The sequence below is a fragment of the Thunnus thynnus genome, chromosome 20 (genome assembly GCF_963924715.1).
Source record: "Thunnus thynnus chromosome 20, fThuThy2.1, whole genome shotgun sequence".
NCBI classification, from domain to species: domain Eukaryota; kingdom Metazoa; phylum Chordata; class Actinopteri; order Scombriformes; family Scombridae; genus Thunnus; species Thunnus thynnus.
Window position 1 is genome coordinate 60,385 of NC_089536.1, and position 25,000 is coordinate 85,384.

Below are 25,000 nucleotides of genomic sequence, written 5' to 3' on the forward strand. Positions count from 1 at the left end.
CTGTAGATCAGATGTTCTATGTGGAACGAACCCTGAGATGAGTCCGTTGGTGCTTTATCAATAAAACCGATCGGTATTGAATGTGTTCGTCTCTGCAGAGTTGAAGGAAACCGGCCGACGGTCGGGGATGACGCGATGAGGCCCTGAATCTCTCCCGTGTGTTTGTGTGTTTCAGACTCGTTCCTGAGGAGTCGCTCCAGCTCGGACCACGAGGCCACGGCCATGATGAAGGCTCAGTTCATGAGTCTGTGGGACGGACTGGACACGGACGTCCACTGCCAGGTATCAATACACAGAAACAGCGTAGACGGCCTTCCTCCGCTGCTCTCATCTGCTTTACATCACAGCTCAGTCTGATCACCTGTTTGTGTTTGTCGTCACATTTCCTTCATGACAGAAACTAACAGTAACAACAACAACAACAACAACAACAATGATGATGATGATGATGATGATGAGTGTGTTTGTGTCAGGTGATCATTATGGGAGCAACCAATCGTCCCCAGGATCTGGACTCTGCTATTCTGAGGAGGATGCCGACCAGGTTCCACATCAACCAGCCGGTATACACACACACACACACACACACACACACACACACATCAATTAATCAATACAACACTGATTGGAGATAGATCAATAGATCATGTTTACAGTAAAGTCTCCACCTGCTCTGTTAACTGACCAGCAGCTGTGCAGTGAAAGTAAAGTGAGGATGTTTCATGAATAGTTTTTATTGATCAGCAGAAAGCTGAAGCTAATCAATATTTACCTTTAAAACAGCAGCAAACAGTGTTTCAGGTTCTCGGCAGCTTGAATGTTGCTGCATCTGAGTCCATGATGAAGATGCAGCGTCATGACTCTGGCTGGAGCAGCTGGATCAGAGCGGTCTGGGGGCTGCAGGATCAGAGTGGTCTGGGGGCTACAGGATCAGAGTGGTCTGGGGGCTGCAGGATCAGCTGGATCAGAGTGGTCTGGGGGCTGCAGGATCAGCTGGATCAGAGTGGTCTGGGGGCTGCAGGATCAGCTGGATCAGAGCGGTCTGGGGGCTACAGGATCAGCTGGATCAGAGCGGTCTGGGGGCTGCAGGATCAGAGTGGTCTGGGGGCTGCAGGATCAGAGTGGTCTGGGGGCTGCAGGATCAGCTGGATCAGAGTGGTCTGGGGGCTACAGGATCAGCTGGATCAGAGCGGTCTGGGGGCTGCAGGATCAGAGTGGTCTGGGGGCTGCAGGATCAGCTGGATCAGAGTGGTCTGGGGGCTGCAGGATCAGCTGGATCAGAGCGGTCTGGGGGCTACAGGATCAGCTGGATCAGAGCGGTCTGGGGGCTGCAGGATCAGAGTGGTCTGGGGGCTGCAGGATCAGAGTGGTCTGGGGGCTGCAGGATCAGCTGGATCAGAGTGGTCTGGGGGCTACAGGATCAGCTGGATCAGAGCGGTCTGGGGGCTGCAGGATCAGAGTGGTCTGGGGGCTGCAGGATCAGCTGGATCAGAGTGGTCTGGGGGCTACAGGATCAGCTGGATCAGAGCGGTCTGGGGGCTGCAGGATCAGAGTGGTCTGGGGGCTGCAGGATCAGCTGGATCAGAGTGGTCTGGGGGCTACAGGATCAGCTGGATCAGAGTGGTCTGGGGGCTGCAGGATCAGAGCGGTCTGGGGGCCACAGGATCAGTTGGATCAGAGTGGTCTGGGGGCTGCAGGATCAGAGCAGTCTGGGGGCTGCAGGATCAGAGTGGTCTGGGGGCTACAGGATCAGCTGGATCCTGGATCAGAGCGGTCTGGGGGCTGCAGGATCAGCTGGATCCTGGATCAGAGTGGTCTGGGGGCTGCAGGATCAGTTGGATCAGAGTGGTCTGGGGGCTGCAGGATCAGTTGGATCAGAGTGGTCTGGGGGCTGCAGGATCAGCTGGATCAGGGTGGTCTGGGGGCTGCAGGATCAGTTGGATCAGAGTGGTCTGGGGGCTGCAGGATCAGCTGGATCAGAGCGGTCTGGGGGCTGCAGGATCAGCTGGATCAGAGCGGTCTGGGGGCTGCAGGATCAGCTGGATCAGAGCGGTCTGGGGGCTGCAGGATCAGAGTGGTCTGGGGGCTACAGGATCAGTTGGATCAGAGCGGTCTGGGGGCTGCAGGATCAGCTGGATCAGAGTGGTCTGGGGGCTGCAGGATCAGCTGGATCAGAGCGGTCTGGGGGCTGCAGGATCAGAGTGGTCTGGGGGCTACAGGATCAGTTGGATCAGAGCGGTCTGGGGGCTGCAGGATCAGCTGGATCAGAGCGGTCTGGGGGCTGCAGGATCAGCTGGATCAGAGCGGTCTGGGGGCTGCAGGATCAGCAGGATCAGAGTGGTCTGGGGGCTACAGGATCAGCTGGATCCTGGATCAGAGCGGTCTGGGGGCTGCAGGATCAGCTGGATCCTGGATCAGAGCGGTCTGGGGGCTGCAGGATCAGCTGGATCCTGGATCAGAGCGGTCTGGGGGCTACAGGATCAGTTGGATCAGAGTGGTCTGGGGGCTGCAGGATCAGAGTGGTCTGGGGGCTGCAGGATCAGCTGGATCAGAGCGGTCTGGGGGCTGCAGGATCAGCTGGATCAGAGCGGTCTGGGGGCTGCAGGATCAGCTGGATCAGAGCGGTCTGGGGGCTGCAGGATCAGCAGGATCAGAGTGGTCTGGGGGCTACAGGATCAGCTGGATCCTGGATCAGAGCGGTCTGGGGGCTGCAGGATCAGCTGGATCCTGGATCAGAGCGGTCTGGGGGCTGCAGGATCAGCTGGATCCTGGATCAGAGCGGTCTGGGGGCTACAGGATCAGTTGGATCAGAGCGGTCTGGGGGCTGCAGGATCAGCTGGATCAGAGCGGTCTGGGGGCTGCAGGATCAGAGCAGTCTGGGGGCTGCAGGATCAGAGTGGTCTGGGGGCTACAGGATCAGCTGGATCCTGGATCAGAGCGGTCTGGGGGCTGCAGGATCAGCTGGATCCTGGATCAGAGTGGTCTGGGGGCTGCAGGATCAGTTGGATCAGAGTGGTCTGGGGGCTGCAGGATCAGTTGGATCAGAGTGGTCTGGGGGCTGCAGGATCAGCTGGATCAGGGTGGTCTGGGGGCTGCAGGATCAGTTGGATCAGAGTGGTCTGGGGGCTGCAGGATCAGAGCGGTCTGGGGGCTGCAGGATCAGTTGGATCAGAGTGGTCTGGGGGCTGCAGGATCAGCTGGATCAGAGCGGTCTGGGGGCTGCAGGATCAGCTGGATCAGAGCGGTCTGGGGGCTGCAGGATCAGAGTGGTCTGGGGGCTACAGGATCAGTTGGATCAGAGCGGTCTGGGGGCTGCAGGATCAGCTGGATCAGAGTGGTCTGGGGGCTGCAGGATCAGCTGGATCAGAGCGGTCTGGGGGCTGCAGGATCAGAGTGGTCTGGGGGCTACAGGATCAGTTGGATCAGAGCGGTCTGGGGGCTGCAGGATCAGCTGGATCAGAGCGGTCTGGGGGCTGCAGGATCAGCTGGATCAGAGCGGTCTGGGGGCTGCAGGATCAGCAGGATCAGAGTGGTCTGGGGGCTACAGGATCAGCTGGATCCTGGATCAGAGCGGTCTGGGGGCTGCAGGATCAGCTGGATCCTGGATCAGAGCGGTCTGGGGGCTGCAGGATCAGCTGGATCCTGGATCAGAGCGGTCTGGGGGCTACAGGATCAGTTGGATCAGAGTGGTCTGGGGGCTGCAGGATCAGAGTGGTCTGGGGGCTGCAGGATCAGCTGGATCAGAGCGGTCTGGGGGCTGCAGGATCAGCTGGATCAGAGCGGTCTGGGGGCTGCAGGATCAGCAGGATCAGAGTGGTCTGGGGGCTACAGGATCAGCTGGATCCTGGATCAGAGCGGTCTGGGGGCTGCAGGATCAGCTGGATCCTGGATCAGAGCGGTCTGGGGGCTGCAGGATCAGCTGGATCCTGGATCAGAGCGGTCTGGGGGCTACAGGATCAGTTGGATCAGAGCGGTCTGGGGGCTGCAGGATCAGCTGGATCAGAGCGGTCTGGGGGCTGCAGGATCAGCTGGATCAGAGCGGTCTGGGGGCTGCAGGATCAGCAGGATCAGAGTGGTCTGGGGGCTACAGGATCAGCTGGATCCTGGATCAGAGCGGTCTGGGGGCTGCAGGATCAGCTGGATCCTGGATCAGAGCGGTCTGGGGGCTGCAGGATCAGCTGGATCCTGGATCAGAGCGGTCTGGGGGCTACAGGATCAGTTGGATCAGAGTGGTCTGGGGGCTGCAGGATCAGAGTGGTCTGGGGGCTGCAGGATCAGCTGGATCAGAGCGGTCTGGGGGCTGCAGGATCAGCTGGATCAGAGCGGTCTGGGGGCTGCAGGATCAGCTTTGTTCATACAAACAGAAAACTAAATGAAAGCAGATTTTCAGGTCGACTGTTTGTGTGTTTGTGTGTTTGTGTGTTTGTGCAGAGTGTGCAGCAGCGAGAGCAGATCCTCAAACTCATCCTGGAGAACGAGAGCGTAAGTTCACCACTTCCTGCAGCAGCTCATTGGCTGCCTTACATATGTTTCACCTGTTAGAACAGGCCCCGCCCTCCCAAACGCCCCGACTGACCAGCGAGAACTGAATAATTCACCCGCTTTAAAAAACCATCCAGTACATATATTCATCCATTCATTATTATTATACATCATCCATTCATTATTATTACACATCATCCATTCATTATTATTATACATCATCCATTCATTATTATTACACATCATCCATTCATTATTATTATACATCATCCATTCATTATTATTATACATCATCCATTCATTATTATTATACATCATCTATTCATTATTATTATACATCATCCATTCATATATTATTACACATCATCCATTCATATATTATTATACATCATTCATTAATATATTATTACACATCATCCATTCATATTATTACACATCATTCATCCATTCATTATTATTACACATCATCCATTCATATATTATTATACATCATCCATTCATTATTATTATACATCATTCATTCATATATTATTACACATCATCCATTCATTATTATCCATCATCCATTCATAATATTACACATCATCCATTCATTATTATTACACATCATTCATTCATATATTATTACACATCATCCATTCATTATTATTATACATCATCCATTCATTATTATTACACATCATTCATTCATATATTATTACACATCATTCATTCATATATTATTACACATCATTCATTCATATATTATTACACATCATTCATCCATTCATTATTATTACACATCATCCATTCATTATTATTATACATCATCCATTCATATTATTACACATCATCCATTCATTATTATTACACATCATCCATTCATTATTATTATACATCATTCATCCATTCATATATTATTATACATCATCCATTCATTATTATACATCATCCATTCATTATTATTACACATCATCCATTCATTATTACACATCATTCATCCATTCATATATTATTACACATCATTCATTCATATATTATTACACATCATTCATCCATTCATTATTATTACACATCATTCATTCATATATTATTACACATCATTCATCCATTCATTATTACACATCATCATTCATATATTATTACACATCATCCATTCATATATTATTACACATCATTCATCCATTCATTATTATTACACATCATTCATTCATATATCATTACACATCATTCATTCATATATTATTACACATCATTCATTCATTCATATATTATTACACATCATCCATTCATATATTATTACACATCATCCATTCATATATTATTACACATCATTCATCCATTCATATATTATTACACATCATTCATCCATTCATATATTACATATCATTCATCCATTCATATATTATTACACATCATTCATCCATTCATATATTATTACACATCATTCATTCATATATTATTACACATCATTCATCCGTTCATTATTATTACACATCATCCATTCGTTATTATTACACATCATCCATTCATTATTATTACACATCATCCATTCATATATTATTACACATCATTCATTCATATATTATTACACATCATTCATTCATATATTACACATCATTCATTCATATATTATTACACATCATTCATTCATATATTATTACACATCATTCATTCATAATTACACATCATTCATTCATTCATTCATATTATTACACATCATTCATTCATATTATTACACATCATCCATTCATATATTACACATCATTCATTCATATATTATTACACATCATTCATTCATATATTATTACACATCATTCGTCCATTCATTATTATTACACATCATTCATCCATTCATATATTATTACACATCATCCATTCATATATTTACACATCATCCATTCATATATTATTATACATCATCCATTCATATATTATTACACATCGTTCATCCATTCATTATTATTACACATCATCCATTCATATATTATTACACATCATCCATTCATATATTATTATACATCATCATTCATTATTATTACACATCATTCATCCATTCATATATTATTACACATCATCCATTCATATATTACACATCATTCATCCATTCATATATTACACATTATTCATCCATTCATATATTACACATCATTCATCCATTCATATATTATTACACATCATTCATTCATATATTATTACACATCATTCATCCATTCATTATTATTACACATCATCCATTCATTATTATTATTATACATCATCCATTCATTATTATTACACATCATCCATTCATATATTATTACACATCATTCATTCATATATTACACATCATTCATTCATATATTACACATCATTCATTCATATATTATTACACATCATTCATTCATATATTATTACACATCATTCATTCATTCATATTATTACACATCATTCATTCATATATTATTACACATCATTCATTCATATATTACACATCATTCATTCATATATTACACATCATTCATCCATTCATATATTATTACACATCATTCATTCATATATTACACATCATTCATTCATATATTATTACACATCATTCATTCATATATTATTAGACATCATTCATTCATATATTATTACACATCATTCATTCATATATTATTACACATCATTCATTCATATATTATTACACATCATTCATCCATTCATTATTATTACACATCATCCATTCATTATTATACATCATTCATTCATATACTATTACACATCATTCATCCATTCATTATTATTACACATCATCCATTCATTATTATTATACATCATCCATTCATTATTATTACACATCATTCATTCATATATTATTACACATCATTCATTCATATATTATTACACATCATTCATCCATTCATTATTATTACACATCATCCATTCATTATTATTATACATCATCCATTCATTATTATTACACATCATTCATTCATATATTATTACACATCATCCATTCATATATTATTACACATCATTCATTCATATATTATTACACATCATTCATCCATTCATTATTACACATCATCCATTCATATATTATTACACATCATTCATTCATATATTATTACACATCATTCATTCATATATTATTACACATCATTCATTCATATATTATTACACATCATTCATCCATTCATTATTATTACACGTCATCCATTCATTATTATTATACATCATCCATTCATTATTATTACACATCATTCATTCATATATTATTACACATCATCCATTCATATATTATTACACATCATTCATTCATATATTATTACACATCATTCATCCATTCATTAATACACATCATCCATTCATATATTATTACACATCATTCATTCATATATCATTACACATCATTCATTCATATATTACACATCATTCATTCATATATTATTACACATCATTCATCCATTATTATTATACATCATCCATTCATTATTATTACACATCATTCATTCATATATTATTACACATCATTCATTCATTCATTCATATTATTACACATCATTCATTCATATATTATTACACATCATTCATTCATATATTATTACACATCATTCATTCATATATTACACATCATTCATTCATATATTATTACACATCATTCATTCATTCATTCATTCATATTATTACACATCATTCATTCATATATTACACATCATTCATTCATTCATATATTATTACACATCATTCATTCATTCATATATTATTACACATCATTCATTCATATATCATTACACATCATTCATATATTATTATACATCATTCATTCATTCATATATTATTACACATCATTCATTCATATATTATACATCATTCATTCATTATTATTACACATCATTCATTCATTCATATATTATTACACATCATTCATTCATATATCATTACACATCATTCATTCATATATTATTACACATCATTCATTCATTCATATATTATTACACATCATTCATTCATATATTATACATCATCCATTCATATATTATTACACATCATTCATTCATTCATATATTATTACACATCATTCATCATTCATATATTATTACACATCATTCATTCATATATTATTACACATCATTCATTCATATATTATTACACATCATTCATTCATTCATTCATATATTATTACACATCATTCATTCATATATTATTACACATCATTCATTCATATATTATTACACATCATTCATCCATTCATATATTATTACACATCATTCGTTCATATATTACACATCATTCGTTCATATATTATTACACATCATTCATTCATATATTATTAGACATCATTCATTCATATATTATTACACATCATTCATTCATATATTATTACACATCATTCATTCATATATTATTACACATCATTCATCCATTCATTATTATTACACATCATCCATTCATTATTATTATACATCATTCATTCATATACTATTACACATCATTCATCCATTCATTATTATTACACATCATCCATTCATTATTATTATACATCATCCATTCATTATTATTACACATCATTCATTCATATATTATTACACATCATTCATTCATATATTATTACACATCATCCATTCATATATTATTACACATCATTCATTCATATATTATTACACATCATTCATTCATATATTACACATCATCCATTCATATATTATTACACATCATTCATTCATATATTATTACACATCATTCATTCATATATTACACATCATTCATTCATATATTATTACACATCATTCATTCATATATTATTACACATCATCCATTCATATATTATTACACATCATTCATTCATATATTATTACACATCATTCATCCATTCATTATTATTACACATCATCCATTCATATATTATTACACATCATTCATTCATATATTATTACACATCATTCATTCATATATTACACATCATTCATCCATTATTATTATACATCATCCATTCATTATTATTATACATCATCCATTCATTATTATTATACATCATCCATTCATTATTATTACACATCATTCATTCATATATTATTACACATCATTCATTCATATATTATTACACATCATTCATCCATTCATTATTACACATCATCCATTCATTATTATTATACATCATCCATTCATTATTATTACACATCATTCATTCATATATTATTACACATCATTCATTCATTCATTCATATTATTACACATCATTCATTCATATATTATTACACATCATTCATTCATATATTACACATCATTCATTCATATTATTACACATCATTCATTCATATATTATTACACATCATTCATCCATTCATTATTACACATCATCCATTCATTATTATTATACATCATCCATTCATTATTATTACACATCATTCATTCATATATTATTACACATCATTCATTCATTCATTCATATTATTACACATCATTCATTCATATATTACACATCATTCATTCATATTATTACACATCATTCATTCATATTATTACACATCATTCATTCATATTATTACACATCATTCATTCATATATTATTACACATCATTCATTCATATATTACACATCATTCATTCATATATTATTACACATCATTCATTCATTCATATTATTACACATCATTCATTCATATATTACACATCATTCATTCATTCATATATTATTACACATCATTCATTCATTCATATATTATTACACATCATTCATTCATTCATATATTATTACACATCATTCATTCATATATCATTACACATCATTCATTCATATATTATTACACATCATTCATTCATTCATATATTATTACACATCATTCATTCATATATTATACATCATTCATTCATTATTATTACACATCATCCATTCATATATTATTACACATCATTCATTCATTCATATATTATTACACATCATTCATCATTCATATATTATTACACATCATTCATTCATATATTATTACACATCATTCATTCATATATTATTACACATCATTCATTCATATATTATTACACATCATTCATTCATTCATATATTATTACACATCATCCATTCATATATTACACATCATTCATTCATTCATATATATATAGTGATCATAGACATCAGTCTGGTTATTGAACACCAGTCCGAAGTGCTTTTTTCTCCTATTTTTCCTGAATGCAGCACAAGATGATTGAGTTCAGATGCTTTAACATGTAAACTCACGTTCTGCAGCATCACTTCATCAATCAGTCTGATCAGCTCTCTGTCTGTAGGTCGATTTGTCGGTTGACCTTGTCGATGTCGCCAAGGAAACGGAGGGATTCTCAGGAAGTGACCTCAGGGAGATGTGCCGCGACGCTGCGTTGCTGTGTGTCCGAGACTTCGTCCACACTCAGAACGACAGGTACCCGTCTGTCTCTCCATTCAAATGAGCTTTATTGGCATGAATGTCAACAGCAACAGTCAATGAAACTAATCAATACATTTGATTAACGAAAGCAGCAGTTTTAATTTCATATAATACTTCATTCAATTCTGATCACATTTCCTTCTGAAAGGGTTAAAGACGGCTGTGTGTGTAGCTACATATAAATATTTACATATCTGTGTATATATATAAATGTATATATGCGTATATATATGTATGTAAACTATATAACTAAATGTGTGTGTGTGTGTATATAAACGTAGCACATAAAGTAAGGACATTTGTGTTTGGTAGATTATTTCTTTGTTGTAACGAAGCTTCTTGGTAATAAATCTTATACCGTTGGAAAGTCTGTTTATTTCTCTTTTAAATGGAGCCACATTTGTAAGGAACATGCATTTGTGGGATGAGCAGCAGAGCTGAGTATGTGGGTTGCGCCCATGAAAAATTTGCTAAATCCTCTCTGCCGATGCCAAACAGCTTATTCTGCCGTTGACTCTTGTTTGGTGTTTGGTGGATTGGATGATTGAAGTTTGAAGACATATTGGCAATTTAACAATTTATTAATCTAACAAACAGGAGCCTCAGTAGCGTGTGGAAGAACCATACACAGCCACAACAGCCTGGCACCTCCTCCTCATACTGGTCACCAGCCTGGTCACACACTGCTGTGGGATGGCATCCCATTCTTCAACCAGCATCTGTCACAAGTCAGCCGACGTGGTTGTGTTGGTCACTCTGGCATGAACAGCACGCCCGAGCTGATCCCACAAGTGTTCAGTGGGGTTGAGGTCAGGACTGCCGGCAGGCCGTTGAGATTGCCTCCAGTGATGACGAGCCTGGTTTTCCCAGTGAGGGAGATGCCACCCCAAACCATCACACTGCCTCCACCAACAGATGTTACTCTATCGGTGCAGCAATCAGCGCAGCGTTCTCTGCATCTTCTCCACACTTTGACCCTACGATCCAACTGCCGTAGGCAGAATCTGGACTCATTGCTGAACATCCTCCACATGTTCAGGTTCCAGCGCAAACGGGCCTGATGGTGAAGGGCGGTCATGGCAGGCCTCCTGGCAGCCCTATGAGACCGCAGATTGGCTGTGTGCAGTCTGTTCCAGATTGTCTGGGCAGGGAGCCGTCGGCCATATCGTCCTGCAGACCTGGACTGCAAAGACAGCCTACGGTACCTCAGTGCTGACAGGGTGAGGAGACGGTCTTCTTGGGTCTCTGACATCCCCTGTTATAAAGAACTTGGCCTTCACTTTGGAGATGGTACTAGGGCTCACTCCAGATAATGCCGCAACTTGGTTTTATGGAACACCAGCTTGAAGTTGCCTATCGCACGGGCCCAATCCAGACCAGTCAAACCTGGTATGCTGATTCTTGGAGCAGACACCTACTGACCCCTGTAGCAGGGCCCAAGCTCACAGGTGCCTGATCGGCAGCACCTGGAGGTACCAGAAACTCAAAACAAGAGTCCATAGCAACAGCAAAATAAGCCGTTTGGCATCGGCAGAGAAGATTTGGCAAATTTTTCATCTGTTCAACCCACATACTCAGCTCTGCTGCTCATCATGTATGTTCCTTACAAATGTGGCGCCGTTTATACATATACATGTACATACATACATACATACATACATACATACATATATACATATATATACATGTACATACATACATACATACATACATACATACATATATACATATATATACATGTACATACATACATACATACATACATATATACATATATATACATGTACATACATACATACATACATACATATATACATATATATACATGTACATACATACATACATACATACATACATACATATACATATATATATATATATATATGTACATGTATATACAGCGTAAACACAGTCAGTAGTGATGGTTCATTAGCAACTAACTCTCTGCCTGTCTCTCTCTCTGCCTGTCTCTCTCTCTCTGCCTGTCTCTCTCTCTCTCTCTCTGCCTGTCTCTGTCTCTCTCTCTCTCTGCCTGTCTCTGTCTCTCTCTCTCTCTGCCTGTCTCTCTCTCTCTCTCTGCCTGTCTCTCTCTCTCTCTCTCTGCCTGTCTCTGTCTCTCTCTCTCTCTGCCTGTCTCTCTCTCTCTCTCTGCCTGTCTCTCTCTCTGCCTGTCTCTGTCTCTCTCTCTCTCTGCCTGTCTCTCTCTCTCTGCCTGTCTCTCTCTCTCTCTGCCTGTCTCTCTCTCTGCCTGTCTCTCTCTCTCTGCCTGTCTCTCTCTCTCTGCCTGTCTTTCTCTCTGCCTGTCTCTCTCTCTCTGCCTGTCTCTCTCTCTCTGCCTGTCTCTCTCTCTGCCTGTCTCTCTCTCTGCCTGTCTCTCTCTCTCAGTGTTTCAGAGGATTTCATTCGTCCGATCCATCAGTCCGATCTGCAGAAGGCGATCAGTAAGATGAAGAAATCTAAAACGGCGGGCGGACACGGCGCCCTGCTGCACGCCGCTCTGGACTGAACACACACAGATCACATGATCACATGATCACATGGTGACCTCAGCCTGCGGTTGCGGGTTCAGTTCCCGCCCGTTCATCAGCACAGTGTGTAAATACTGACCTGCTGTTTCCACATGTTTCATGTTCCACATGTTTCATGTTCCACATGTTTCATGTTCCACGTGTTACATGTTCTACATGTTTCATGTTCCACATGTTTCATGTTCTACATGTTTCATGTTCCACATGTTTCATGTTCCACATGTTTCATGTTCTACATGTTTCATGTTCCACATGTTTCATGTTCTACATGTTTCATGTTCCACATGTTTCATGTTTCCACGTTTCATGTTCTACATGTTTCATGTTCCACATGTTTCATGTTCTACATGTTTCATGTTCCACATGTTTCATGTTCCACATGTTTCATGTTCTACATGTTTCATGTTCCACATGTTTCATGTTCCACATGTTTCATGTTCCACATGTTTCATGTTCTACATGTTTCATGTTCCACATGTTTCATGTTTCCACGTTTCATGTTCCACATGTTTCATGTTTCCACATGTTTCATGTTCCACATGTTTCATGTTTCCACATGTTTCATGTTCCACATGTTTCATGTTCTACATGTTTCATGTTCCACATGTTTCATGTTTCACATGTTACATGTTCCACATGTTACATGTTTCACATGTTTCATGTTCCACATGTTACATGTTTCACATGTTTCATGTTCCACGTGTTTCATGTTCCACGTGTTTCATGTTCTACATGTTACATGTTCCACATGTTCCACATGTTTCATGTTCCACATGTTCCACATGTTTCATGTTCCACATGTTTCATGTTTCCACATGTTTCATGTTCTACATGTTTCATGTTCTACATGTTTCATGTTTCCACATGTTTCATGTTCTACATGTTTCATGTTCTACATGTTTCATGTTCCACATGTTTCATGTTCCACATGTTTCATGTTCTACATGTTTCATGTTCTACATGTTTCATGTTCTACATGTTTCATGTTCCACATGTTTCATGTTTCCACATGTTTCATGTTCCACATGTTTCATGTTCCACATGTTTCATGTTTCCACATGTTTCATGTTCTACATGTTTCATGTTCTACGTGTTTCATGTTCCACATGTTTCATGTTTCCACATGTTTCATGTTCTACATGTTTCATGTTCTACGTGTTTCATGTTCTACGTGTTTCATGTTCTACGTGTTTCATGTTCCACATGTTTCATGTTCTACATGTTTCATGTTCCACATGTTTCATGTTTCCACATGTTTCATGTTCTACATGTTTCATGTTCCACATGTTTCATGTTCTACATGTTTCATGTTCTACATGTTTCATGTTCTACGTGTTTCATGTTCCACATGTTTCATGTTCTACATGTTTCATGTTCTACATGTTTCATGTTCTACATGTTTCATGTTCTACATGTTTCATGTTCCACATGTTTCATGTTCCACATGTTTCATGTTCTACATGTTTCATGTTCTACATGTTTCATGTTCCACATGTTTCATGTTCTACATGTTTCATGTTCTACATGTTTCATGTTCTACATGTTTCATGTTCCACATGTTTCATGTTCTACATGTTTCATGTTCTACATGTTTCATGTTCTACATGTTTCATGTTCTACGTGTTTCATGTTCCACATGTTTCATGTTCTACATGTTTCATGTTCTACATGTTTCATGTTCTACATGTTTCATGTTCTACATGTTTCATGTTCCACATGTTTCATGTTCTACATGTTTCATGTTCCACATGTTTCATGTTCTACATGTTTCATGTTCTACATGTTTCATGTTCTACATGTTTCATGTTCCACATGTTTCATGTTCTACATGTTTCATGTTCTACATGTTTCATGTTCTACGTGTTTCATGTTCCACATGTTTCATGTTTCCACATGTTTCATGTTCTACATGTTTCATGTTCTACGTGTTTCATGTTCCACATGTTTCATGTTTCCACATGTTTCATGTTCCACATGTTTCATGTTCCACATGTGCCACTGCTTCTTGTTTTTATTCAGTCAGCTGATCAGTCTGTCTGTCTGCCTGTCTCTCTCTCTGTCTGTCTGTCTGTCTGTCTGTCTGTCTCTCTCTCTGCCTGTCTGTCTGTCTGCCTGCCTGTCTCTCTGCCTGTCTGTCTCTCTGCCTGTCTGTCTGTCTGCCTGTCTGCCTGTCTGTCTGCCTGTCTGTCTGTCTGCCTCTCTGTCTGTCTGTCTGTCTCTCTCTCTGCCTGTCTGTCTGTCTGTCTGTCTCTCTCTCTGCCTGTCTGTCTGTCTGTCTGCCTGTCTGTCTGTCTGCCTCTCTGTCTGTCTGTCTGTCTCTCTCTCTGCCTGTCTGTCTGTCTGTCTGTCTGTCTCTCTGCCTGTCTGTCTGCATCTGTCATGTTTTTGTAATCATGTAAGTTTGAGACTCGTCTGATGATCCAGGAACTAACTTGTGTGTCAGTTTGAGTCGTTTCACTTGTTCGTGTAAATACTTTCACACAGTGAGTCATTAAACACGTCACATGACCCCTGTGACGCTTTTCTTCCTCATCAATCTATTTATTTCCTGTCTGATCACAGCAGCCTCTAGTGGACATCAGAGGAACTGCAGGATTATTACACGTCTGTCATTTCATCATCGTTTCCTGGAGAGAACCGTGTCAGCTGTTAATTACCAGTAATGAATGAATGTTTACTTTGGTTTAAATGCAGCAGTTCTTCTCTCTGATTGGCTCCAATTTACAAAGTGCCAAAACACTGAAGACGTCAATAATACTTTTTATATTAGAGTATTAATAAAGGAAAAGTCTGAAGGTTTGTTAATAGTCTGAGTTCTTTCTGCTCGTTAGGAAATGATTGTTAATTACAGACGTGTAAAGAAATGTTCTCACTGGAAAATAAAATGCAAACATGAAATGGAACTTTATTTACTTTATTCTTTATTTTTATTGTGATGTTTGAATGTTGGAAGAACTGAACTGTGGTTTTACTGAAACTTTATTTTATTTTCAGTTTGGTTCATAAAATGTAAAATAAATGTTTTTGTACCGATATTCAGTTTATTAGGATGTAAAACAGCAGCAGAAACAGTTTTAGTTTTGCTAAAAAATAAACTAAATTGATTATGAAACAAGCTGCTGATTAGTTTTCTGTTTATTGATTATTGGATTATTATTATTATTATCTGTAAACTGCAGCTTCAGGTTTGAATACAGGAAGACTTTTTATTTAAATAAATGTTAAATGATGTAATGTTCATGATGACATCATTGTTACGTGTGAGCTCAAACATGTTTAATTGATTTCATATTAATTACTGTAACGATCATTAAATCATCACAAACTCATCAAACTGTTTTTATTATTCAGCAGTTTCTCTTCACACCTGCCTGTTATTTTATATTTTATATTTGTCATAATTAACAATTAAACTTCGTCATTTCAGAAAAATTAGAACAAAGTTTTCACCAGAAAATGCATCATAATATTAAATAAGTCATAAATGTTTTATAAGAAACATGTAAATTAATTATCAATAATAATAATAATAATTTTATGAGTTTGCAGTTTTAACCTGAGAAAAATTAATATTCAGATTATTTCATGTATTTGTTGTAATTTTACAGCTAAAAGTTAAATTACAGAATAAAATCTGTTTTTAATGAGAATAAATTATTTTCAGACTATTTGAGAACAAATATGAAGTTTTTCTTGTAAATGGATGATTATTCTGTAATATTTCACAGAATCAAGTTAAACTGGTTTCTACTTTGAATCAAAGACAGAAGACTGATCAGTTTAAAACGGTGAAAATCTTTATTAAACTTTCAGATAAAAACATCTTTGTGGAATAAATCAAAGCGTCTCAGAGCAGGAAACCGTCCGCACATCAAAGGCTGATTTTGGCACTTTAAGTCTAAACTAATTAAATAAACCTGATTCTCTCAGAGCTCGTTCACACATAAACCTGCAGCGGAAGAAGCTCAGTGAATCTGCTGAAAGCTCCACAGCAGCACCGAGGCTGCTGATTGGTCCAGAGAATAAATAAAGATCAATGAACCCTGTCGTCCCTCAAATAAACACAATCCCTGTAAAAACGCTTCGTACTGAACAGATTCAGACGTTCGCTGCGTTTCAGCGTCTCACAGGTTTGTTTTTAACATCTTTGTTTTAAAACTAAAACATTTTCCCGAAACTGATCGATGACTAAATATATAAATATCATAATATCATAAAGTGAACTGATGATGAAGTCTCATCGCACGTTGACATGAATCATCTGATCACAGAAACAGACGTGTTTTATTCTGATTACTGATGATCAATAACGTGCTGACAGACACACAACACGTTCAAAACACAACAAAAACTAATAAACACAAATGTTCCCAAAATAAATAATCAGATTTAAGATGTTTTTACTCAGAGAATAAAAACTTTACAAGAGAAAACTTCAGACTTTGTGTTTTTGGTTTCGTGAAGTCTTTGATCGACCGCAGCTGTTGCTGAGCCGTGATTGGACAGCCGCCGCCTGGGGGAGGGGCTGTGTTCCTGTTGCCGAGCTGTGATTGGACAGCCGCCGCCTGGGGGAGGGGCTGCGTTACTGTTGCCGAGCTGTGATTGGACAGCCGCCGCCTGGGGGAGGGGCTGCGTTACTGTTGCCGAGCTGTGATTGGACAGCCGCCGCCTGGGGGAGGGGCTGTGTTCCTGTTGCCGAGCTGTGATTAGACAGCCGCCGCCTGGGGGAGGGGCTTGTCGGACCAGTGTTTAACTCTTCTCTCAGAGCTTCTTAATCTGTTTGATTGAAGTAAAAAATAATTTAAACGTGACGAGAACATTTGAGCTGAACTGATTCCCATATTCACAGATCAATATATTGATTAAGGCTGTGGCAGAAGACGGATCCAGTGTTTTTACTGGTTTCCAGATCAGAGTTCGGTGTTGGGTCCTCGGCCGCTCGGTCTCCCCTCACACTCTCTGTGGAAGTCGCAGCCGTCCAGCAGGTGGCGGTACGTTGCCCGGACGTCTCGGTACAGCGGCGCGTCCTCCGCCTCCAGCCCCGGGAATCGAACCGGAGACTCGTTGACGAGCAGCTGCAGCCGCGGACCTCGCTGGCAGTCGTACAGGACGAACAGCAGGTTGGCGGCGTACGGGACGATCTCACTGGTCCGGAAACTTCGACCTGCGAGACGCGACGGGACACGTTAAAGTTATAATGTGTAAAAAATAACAGTTTAAATTTAAAAATTAACTAAAATCATCAACAGGATGTGAAGAAACAACAGTTCTGACGTTCTGTCAAAGACCTGAATGTGCTACTGAAGTTAGCATGCTAACCAGCTAGCTGCGGCCTGCGCTGTCTCGTAATACCACTTTACACCACAGAGGCGACGGAGAGTCACCGTCAGTCCAACATGAGACGAAGAAGAAGAAGTGATGGTGGAGTCGGGCTGAATGCTGCTGAACTTTTCTCTGTAGGACTGTTAATACGTCACTTTATTAAGTTTTAATACATCATCAGGTGAGAAACATGTAGATTCCAACATGTGGTCAGTTTAGCGTGTTGTAAAACGGCAGCAACTAACGAGACATGATGCTCAGCGACAGCTAGAATATATTAATTATAATAGTTTATATATTAGTTGAACTGAGAGTTATGTTGTAACTCATCTCTGTGATGCAGGTTTTGGGGGTTTTGGGGGTTTTGGGGGGGTCAGTTCTTACACGATACCTTTAAACCTGGAAACACTGAGCCGGTGACATCAGGCCTCACTTCTATACTCTCTTCCTATTGGCTGACTTATCATTATCCGATTGAACCTCAGGATGGGGGCGGGGCTTCGTACCGTGCTGTGTGCTGTAGTTGTCGGCGGTGGGCGGAGTCTTGTCCTTGTAGAGTCCTAGCAGGGAGAGGAGGGGGAGGAGCGTCTCAGCGTGGCCCACCAGGACGGAGGCGGGTTCAGGCGACGCCTCGCTGGACCTGACGGACAACAACAAACCTTCACATCAGCGTGAGGAGAGTTTACGGCAGGTTAAAGGTTTGAAACGACTCGTTTCAGTCATTTAGAAAACGTGTCGAAAACCATTTAAACACTAAAACAGCCGAGATGGAAAAAAGTAGAGACGTCTCACAATGTCTCAGTTTCCCAAAACCACAAACTGCTGCGTTTTCCAGCTGAGTATCGACCTACTGACGGAGGGAATGTCTGTTACTCTGTCTGTTACTCTGTTACTGTCTGTTACTCTGTCTGTTACTCTGTTACTGTCTGTTACTCTGTTACTGTCTGTTACTCTGTCTGTTACTCTGTCTGTTACTGTCTGTTACTGTCTGTTACTCTGTCTGTTACTGTCTGTTACTCTGTCTGTTACTCTGTCTGTTACTGTCTGTTACTGTCTGTTACTCTGTCTGTTACTGTCTGTTACTGTCTGTTACTCTGTCTGTTACTGTCTGTTACTGTCTGTTACTCTGTCTGTTACTCTGTCTGTTACTGTCTGTTACTCTGTCTGTTACTCTGTCTGTTACTGTCTGTTACTGTCTGTTACTCTGTCTGTTACTGTCTGTTACTCTGTTACTGTCTGTTACTCTGTCTGTTACTCTGTCTGTTACTCTGTCTGTTACTCTGTTACTGTCTGTTACTCTGTCTGTTACTGTCTGTTACTGTGTGTGTCTGTTACTGTCTGTTACTCTGTCTGTTACTCTGTTACTGTCTGTTACTCTGTCTGTTACTGTCTGTTACTCTGTTACTGTCTGTTACTCTGTCTGTTACTCTGTCTGTTACTCTGTCTGTTACTCTGTTGCTGTCTGTTACTCTGTCTGTTACTCTGTCTGTTACTCTGTTACTGTCTGTTACTCTGTCTGTTACTCTGTCTGTTACTGTCTGTTACTGTCTGTTACTGTCTGTTACTCTGTGTGTCTGTTACTGTCTGTTACTCTGTCTGTTACTCTGTTAATCTGTGTCTGTTACTCTGTCTGTTACTGTCTGTTACTCTGTGTGTCTGTTACTCTGTCTGTTAATCTGTCTGCTACTGTCTGTTACTCTGTCTGTTACTCTGTGTGTCTGTTACTCTGTCTGTTACTCTGTGTCTGTTACTCTGTGTGTCTGTTACTCTGTCTGTTACTCTGTCTGTTACTCTGTTACTCTGTTACTGTCTGTTACTGTCTGTTACTCTGTGTGTCTGTTACTCTGTGTGTCTGTTACTGTCTGTTACTGTCTGTTACTCTGTGTGTCTGTTACTCTGTCTGTTACTCTGTCTGTTACTCTGTCTGTTACTCTGTTACTCTGTCTGTTACTCTGTGTGTCTGTTACTCTGTCTGTTACTCTGTCTGTTACTGTCTGTTACTCTGTGTGTCTGTTACTCTGTCTGTTACTGTCTGTTACTCTGTCTGTTACTCTGTGTGTCTGTTACTCTGTGTGTCTGTTACTCTGTGTGTCTGTTGCTCTGTGTGTCTGTTACCTGCATCGTTGTGAGTTCAGTGTCCAATCAGGGGAGTTTGGACACGCGACACGTTTACTATTAATAAACTTTGAATAAAGCAGCGACCAATCAGCTGCCTGGAAGACTTTTATTGTGAAACATCTGCAGGAAGTGCAGCGATTCGCTGACAGCAGCTTAACGATTGAAAAATGAATCTGTGATTACAGACGAGTCTGTCTGTGCTCGGTAACGTCTGATGATGTCACCGACCTGCGGGGGCGTCCGGCCTTGTCGAGCGTCCTGAAGACGTGATGGAAGAGAGGACAGCTGGACAGACTGCTGATCACATGACCATGAGAACGCTTCCAGTACTGCTTCAGGTCCGACTTGTACTCCAACACCTGCGGAGAGAGACGGCGGGTAAATACACCGAAACGCTCCGTCGGCGGGTTAAAGGGTTAAAGTTCTGCTGCTTTGACCTTGGCGTCGCTCTCGTCAAACAGGAAGCACCACGGAGAGTGAAGAGACTTGATAGACAGCTCGTAGGAACACAAGAAGAACGCCGCTTCCACCAGATCTACAGGACACACGGAGGGACAAAACTCGTCATCGTTTATCGGCTCGTTGACGTCAGCCGGTAATAAGTTTGGACTTTTTGTATTTGAGTGAGATTTAATGTCAAATAAAAACGAATTAAATTATTGACGCCAGTGAATTGATGATCGATTATTGACATCCCTAAAGCTGGTGGTGTTGCTATGGCAACAGTGCGTGCATGTGACCTGGTGTGAGGCGGTGATGAGGAAGGCCCAGCCTCTCGGACATCCTCCTCCTCACTCTCTCCATCTCCTCGCCGTGTTTGAACTTCTCCACCTCTGCCAGCGCCGTGCGGTTGTTCTCCACGCCCTCCACGTAACCGCGGCAACGCTCAAAGAAACGCATCAGATGGTCATCCAACTCGTGGCTGTAGTGCACCTCTGCGAGAGAGAGAGAGAGAGAGAGAGAGAGAGAGATCACATGACCTGCTGCCTCGCTCCGTTTCCTCAACCAGTAGTGACATCATACTGATTCAGAATACAGCCATGGAGAGAAGCACAATGCATGCTGGGTAAAACAGAACCAACAAGACAGACAGAAGTCAGGCGTGTTCGGGCGTGTTCAGGCGTGTTCGGGCGTGTTCGGGCGTGTAGAATCTCACCGTGGCGTCCCCAGTGCTGCTGCAGACCCTCCTGAAACGCCTCCACGCTGCTCACACAGCGATGCTTCGAGCTGCTCAGGAAGCTGATCCTCCTCTTCCTCACGTTCTCCTCTGACAGCAGAGACGGGAACAAGGCGGACAGACGCCTCGCCAGCTGACGGAGGTCATCTCTGCCCTTCTCCACCAGCTGACCTGAGGAGGAGGAGGAGGAGGAAGGAGGAGGAAGGAGTGAGAGGAGGAGGAAGGAGTGAGAGGAGGAGGGAGAGGAGGAGGAGGAAGGAGGAGGAAGGAGGAGAGGAGGAGGAAGAGGAGGAGGGAGAGGAGGAGGAGGGGAGAGGAGGAGGGAGAGGAGGAGGAGGAGGGAGAGGAGGAGGAGGAAGGAGGAGGAGGGAGAGGAGGAGGAGGGAGAGGAGGAGGAGGAAGGAGAGAAGAGGAGGGAGAGGAGGAGGAGGAAGGAGAGGAAGAGGAGGAGAGAGAGGAGGAGGAGAGGAAGAGGAGGGAGAGGAAGAGGAGGAAGGAGAGGAGGAGGAGAGGAAGAGGAGGAGAGGAAGAGGAGGAGGAGAGGAAGAGGAGGAGGAGGGAGAGGAAGAGGAGGAAGGAGAGGAGGAGGGAGAGGAGGAGGAGGAGGAGAGGAAGAGGAGGAGGGAGAGGAAGAGGAGGAGGAGGAGGGAGAGGAAGAGGAGGAGAGGAAGAGGAGGAGGGAGAGGAGGAGGAGGAGGAGGAGAGGAAGAGGAAGAGGAGGATAACATATAATATTCATAGCCATGTGGAATATTTCCCCTCGTGTTTTGCGTCCTCACCGTCCATGTCCTCGGTGAACCACATCTCCCAGCGGCTCTGGATGTCCCGCAGCCAGGCCCCGGACCCCCCGGAGCCCCCGGAGCCCCCGGACCCCCCGGTAAACCCGGTACCTGCGGAGCCCCCTCTAGCCTCCCTCCGCACCAGCTCGCTCAGTTTGTGGATCCTGCGGATGTTTTGACGGTCGGGTACCGGCTGCCGTGCCTGATGACGGCGGTCAGGTGCACCGGGGAGCAGCGCTCCGTGTCCGGGGGCTTTAACACGGATTTATTGACAGACAAGGCGTCCCGCAGCAGGTGCGGGTTCACCTCCTCGTACCGGGTCTTGGTCCCGAAGTAAGAGGCGATGTGCGGGACGTCCTGGACCGACAGAGAGGAGCAGGACAGGCGGGTCAGCAGCAGGCTGAGAGCCGCCGTCAGGACGCTGTTTCTGGGCAGAGAACGGAGAACATGTCGGCGGAGCTCCGGATGTTTCTCCCGCCTTTGTTGCTTTGTTGATGTTCCGGGTTCACGTGACCTTTGACCCGTCTGTCGCTCAGCGCGTCACAGTTTTTAAATCGATCATTTGTCATAAAACTACAACTAGTACTAATATCAATACTCACTAATATCGATCAGGACATCGATAGAACACATCTATTATTTTTCATGTAGCTTCAAAACCAGAAACATGCGTCACTTCCGGTGAATACACAAACAGCTTCCGTTTAAATATTCCAAAATAAAAGCCAGAACAAAAATACTTCTGTCGTTTACTTTCAAAATAAAGCGTGGAACGCTTCAAATGAACAAAATGTTTGTTTGTTTGTTTGTTTGTTTGTTTGTTTGTTTGTTTGTTTGTTTGTTTGCATTCCCCGAGGAAACAGACATGGAGGTCTTATCTTAATTACAAGATCTCTTCTGGTAATTATGAGATTGTTCTCTCACAATAACGACTTCCTGATCTCGTTATTAAGAGAAACGTTTGAATGGTTATTGATCATCGTTTTAGGAGACAGACATGATGATGCTGTCTGATTTAATTCACTTTGATTTCTGCTTGAACAATCCAACAACGTTGATTTACTGACTGTACAGTTTATTGTCAATCATTGTGTAAAATATGTCTTCATAATCCGGATTATTATCAGGATTAAAATACCTTTCAGAAACTTTCCGTCTGTGGGTTTGAGTGACTCCAGGTTTAAATGTTCTTACAGGGGTTGACTGGACTGAGTGAGCAGAGGACTGTGATTACTGTTAAACACACACAAATGTAGGAATTTGTGCACTTAAATATCTTTATGATTTTATGGGGGAATTATGAGTTATTATTGTGCAACAACTCCAACATGAAATTATTCGTCCAGTGACATATCTCATATTAGAGCAGGTGTAATAACGGGGAAATAATCCTCCTCATTGGACACACAAGAGAGATCAATTAGAATTATGATTGTTATTAATCATAATTATGATTTTGTGAGGGTTTAAGGTCTTTTAAGGTTGAGTGACTGAGATGCACAAGAAAACACAAACAAGTTCACTTTAGTTACACATTTATTACTAATACTACAGCTACAAGTACTAAACACTACAACATTTAACAGATGAGACACAAGAGGGAAACTGGTGCACAAGGCTAGTGAATGATTGTGATGCATGATGCAGAGTTATGTATTGTGTAGCTGATATGAGAGACCTGATAAACAGTCAGTCAACAGCAGAAAGGGCCAAAAACAGCACTGAGTCTCAGATAAGTCACTGTTTTAAAGTTTCGGTCTGTCCGCCCAGAAGATGCCTCCTGGCCGATCCCAGGGGTCTCAGAGTTCTGGGGGAGCAGAGTCGGTCCCTTCCTGTCCACAGACAGGCGGGTTCAGTTCCTGAATACAGTTACTCCATTAATCAAAGTATTTACAATTTAACAATTTCATGATTCCTAATTTCACAGTTTCGATCGTAGCTTTAGCGTTCTGACAGTGAAACAAGCAGAACGGTTCTAAACATGATGGAGTTATCATGGATGATGGGACTATGTTAGTGGTTCATGTCCTGGCTTTAAGGCAGTGGAATAAAAGTCTAAATAAAGTACATAATAACACATATTGTGATATAAACACATATCAACATACAACAATAATTGTCCTTATACAAGATCTAAAACTACATCTGTAGGTCCATTAGCTTTACAGTCCTCTGTTCTCCTTAATCTGACTGCAAACGTCAGGGGTCCATGCTATTTGAGGTTGTGTGT

The 25,000-nt window shown here is 41.3% G+C and overlaps 2 protein-coding genes across 3 annotated transcripts in view; one reads left to right on the forward strand and one right to left on the reverse strand.

Moving 5' to 3' along the window:
* atad1b (ATPase family AAA domain containing 1b) overlaps window positions 1-13,361 on the forward strand; it is a 36,951-nt gene extending 23,590 nt beyond the window's left edge. The window contains exons 6-10 of the mRNA XM_067576368.1: window positions 176-282; window positions 474-563; window positions 4,432-4,482; window positions 10,710-10,840; window positions 13,232-13,361. Coding sequence (XP_067432469.1) covers window positions 176-282; window positions 474-563; window positions 4,432-4,482; window positions 10,710-10,840; window positions 13,232-13,352 — 500 coding nt within the window. The 3' untranslated portion in view covers window positions 13,353-13,361. The remainder of the gene's footprint in view (window positions 1-175; window positions 283-473; window positions 564-4,431; window positions 4,483-10,709; window positions 10,841-13,231) is intronic.
* Window positions 13,362-17,149: 3,788 nt separating this feature from the next.
* Window positions 17,150-23,080, reverse strand: minpp1b (multiple inositol-polyphosphate phosphatase 1b). Of its 2 annotated transcripts, XR_010924862.1 has the most exons (8): window positions 22,771-23,080; window positions 21,971-22,162; window positions 21,555-21,749; window positions 21,252-21,349; window positions 21,043-21,173; window positions 19,203-19,336; window positions 18,096-18,538; window positions 17,150-17,887 (listed from the first exon to the last, which is right to left on the reverse strand). XR_010924862.1 is itself a non-coding variant. In XM_067576274.1 (7 exons), the coding sequence occupies exons 1-7, from the start codon at window positions 22,793-22,795 to the stop codon at window positions 18,285-18,287; spliced, it is 1,029 nt and encodes a 342-aa protein (XP_067432375.1). In that variant the 5' UTR covers window positions 22,796-23,080; the 3' UTR covers window positions 17,150-18,284. The 2 variants fall into 2 exon arrangements, 1 of the variants encoding a protein (XP_067432375.1); XM_067576274.1 differs by having other exon boundaries at window positions 17,150-18,538.
* Between the last annotated feature and the right edge of the window lie 1,920 nt (window positions 23,081-25,000).

Coding starts and splice junctions, on each gene's coding strand:
- minpp1b (XM_067576274.1), bottom strand. CDS start 22,795: ATGTGGTTCACCGAGGACATGGACG. Junction 22,163..22,770: donor GTTCACCGAGGACATGGACG/GTGAGGACGCAA, acceptor CCTCCTCCTCAG/GTCAGCTGGTGGAGAAGGGC. Junction 21,174..21,251: donor TTGACGAGAGCGACGCCAAG/GTCAAAGCAGCA, acceptor CTCTCTCCGCAG/GTGTTGGAGTACAAGTCGGA.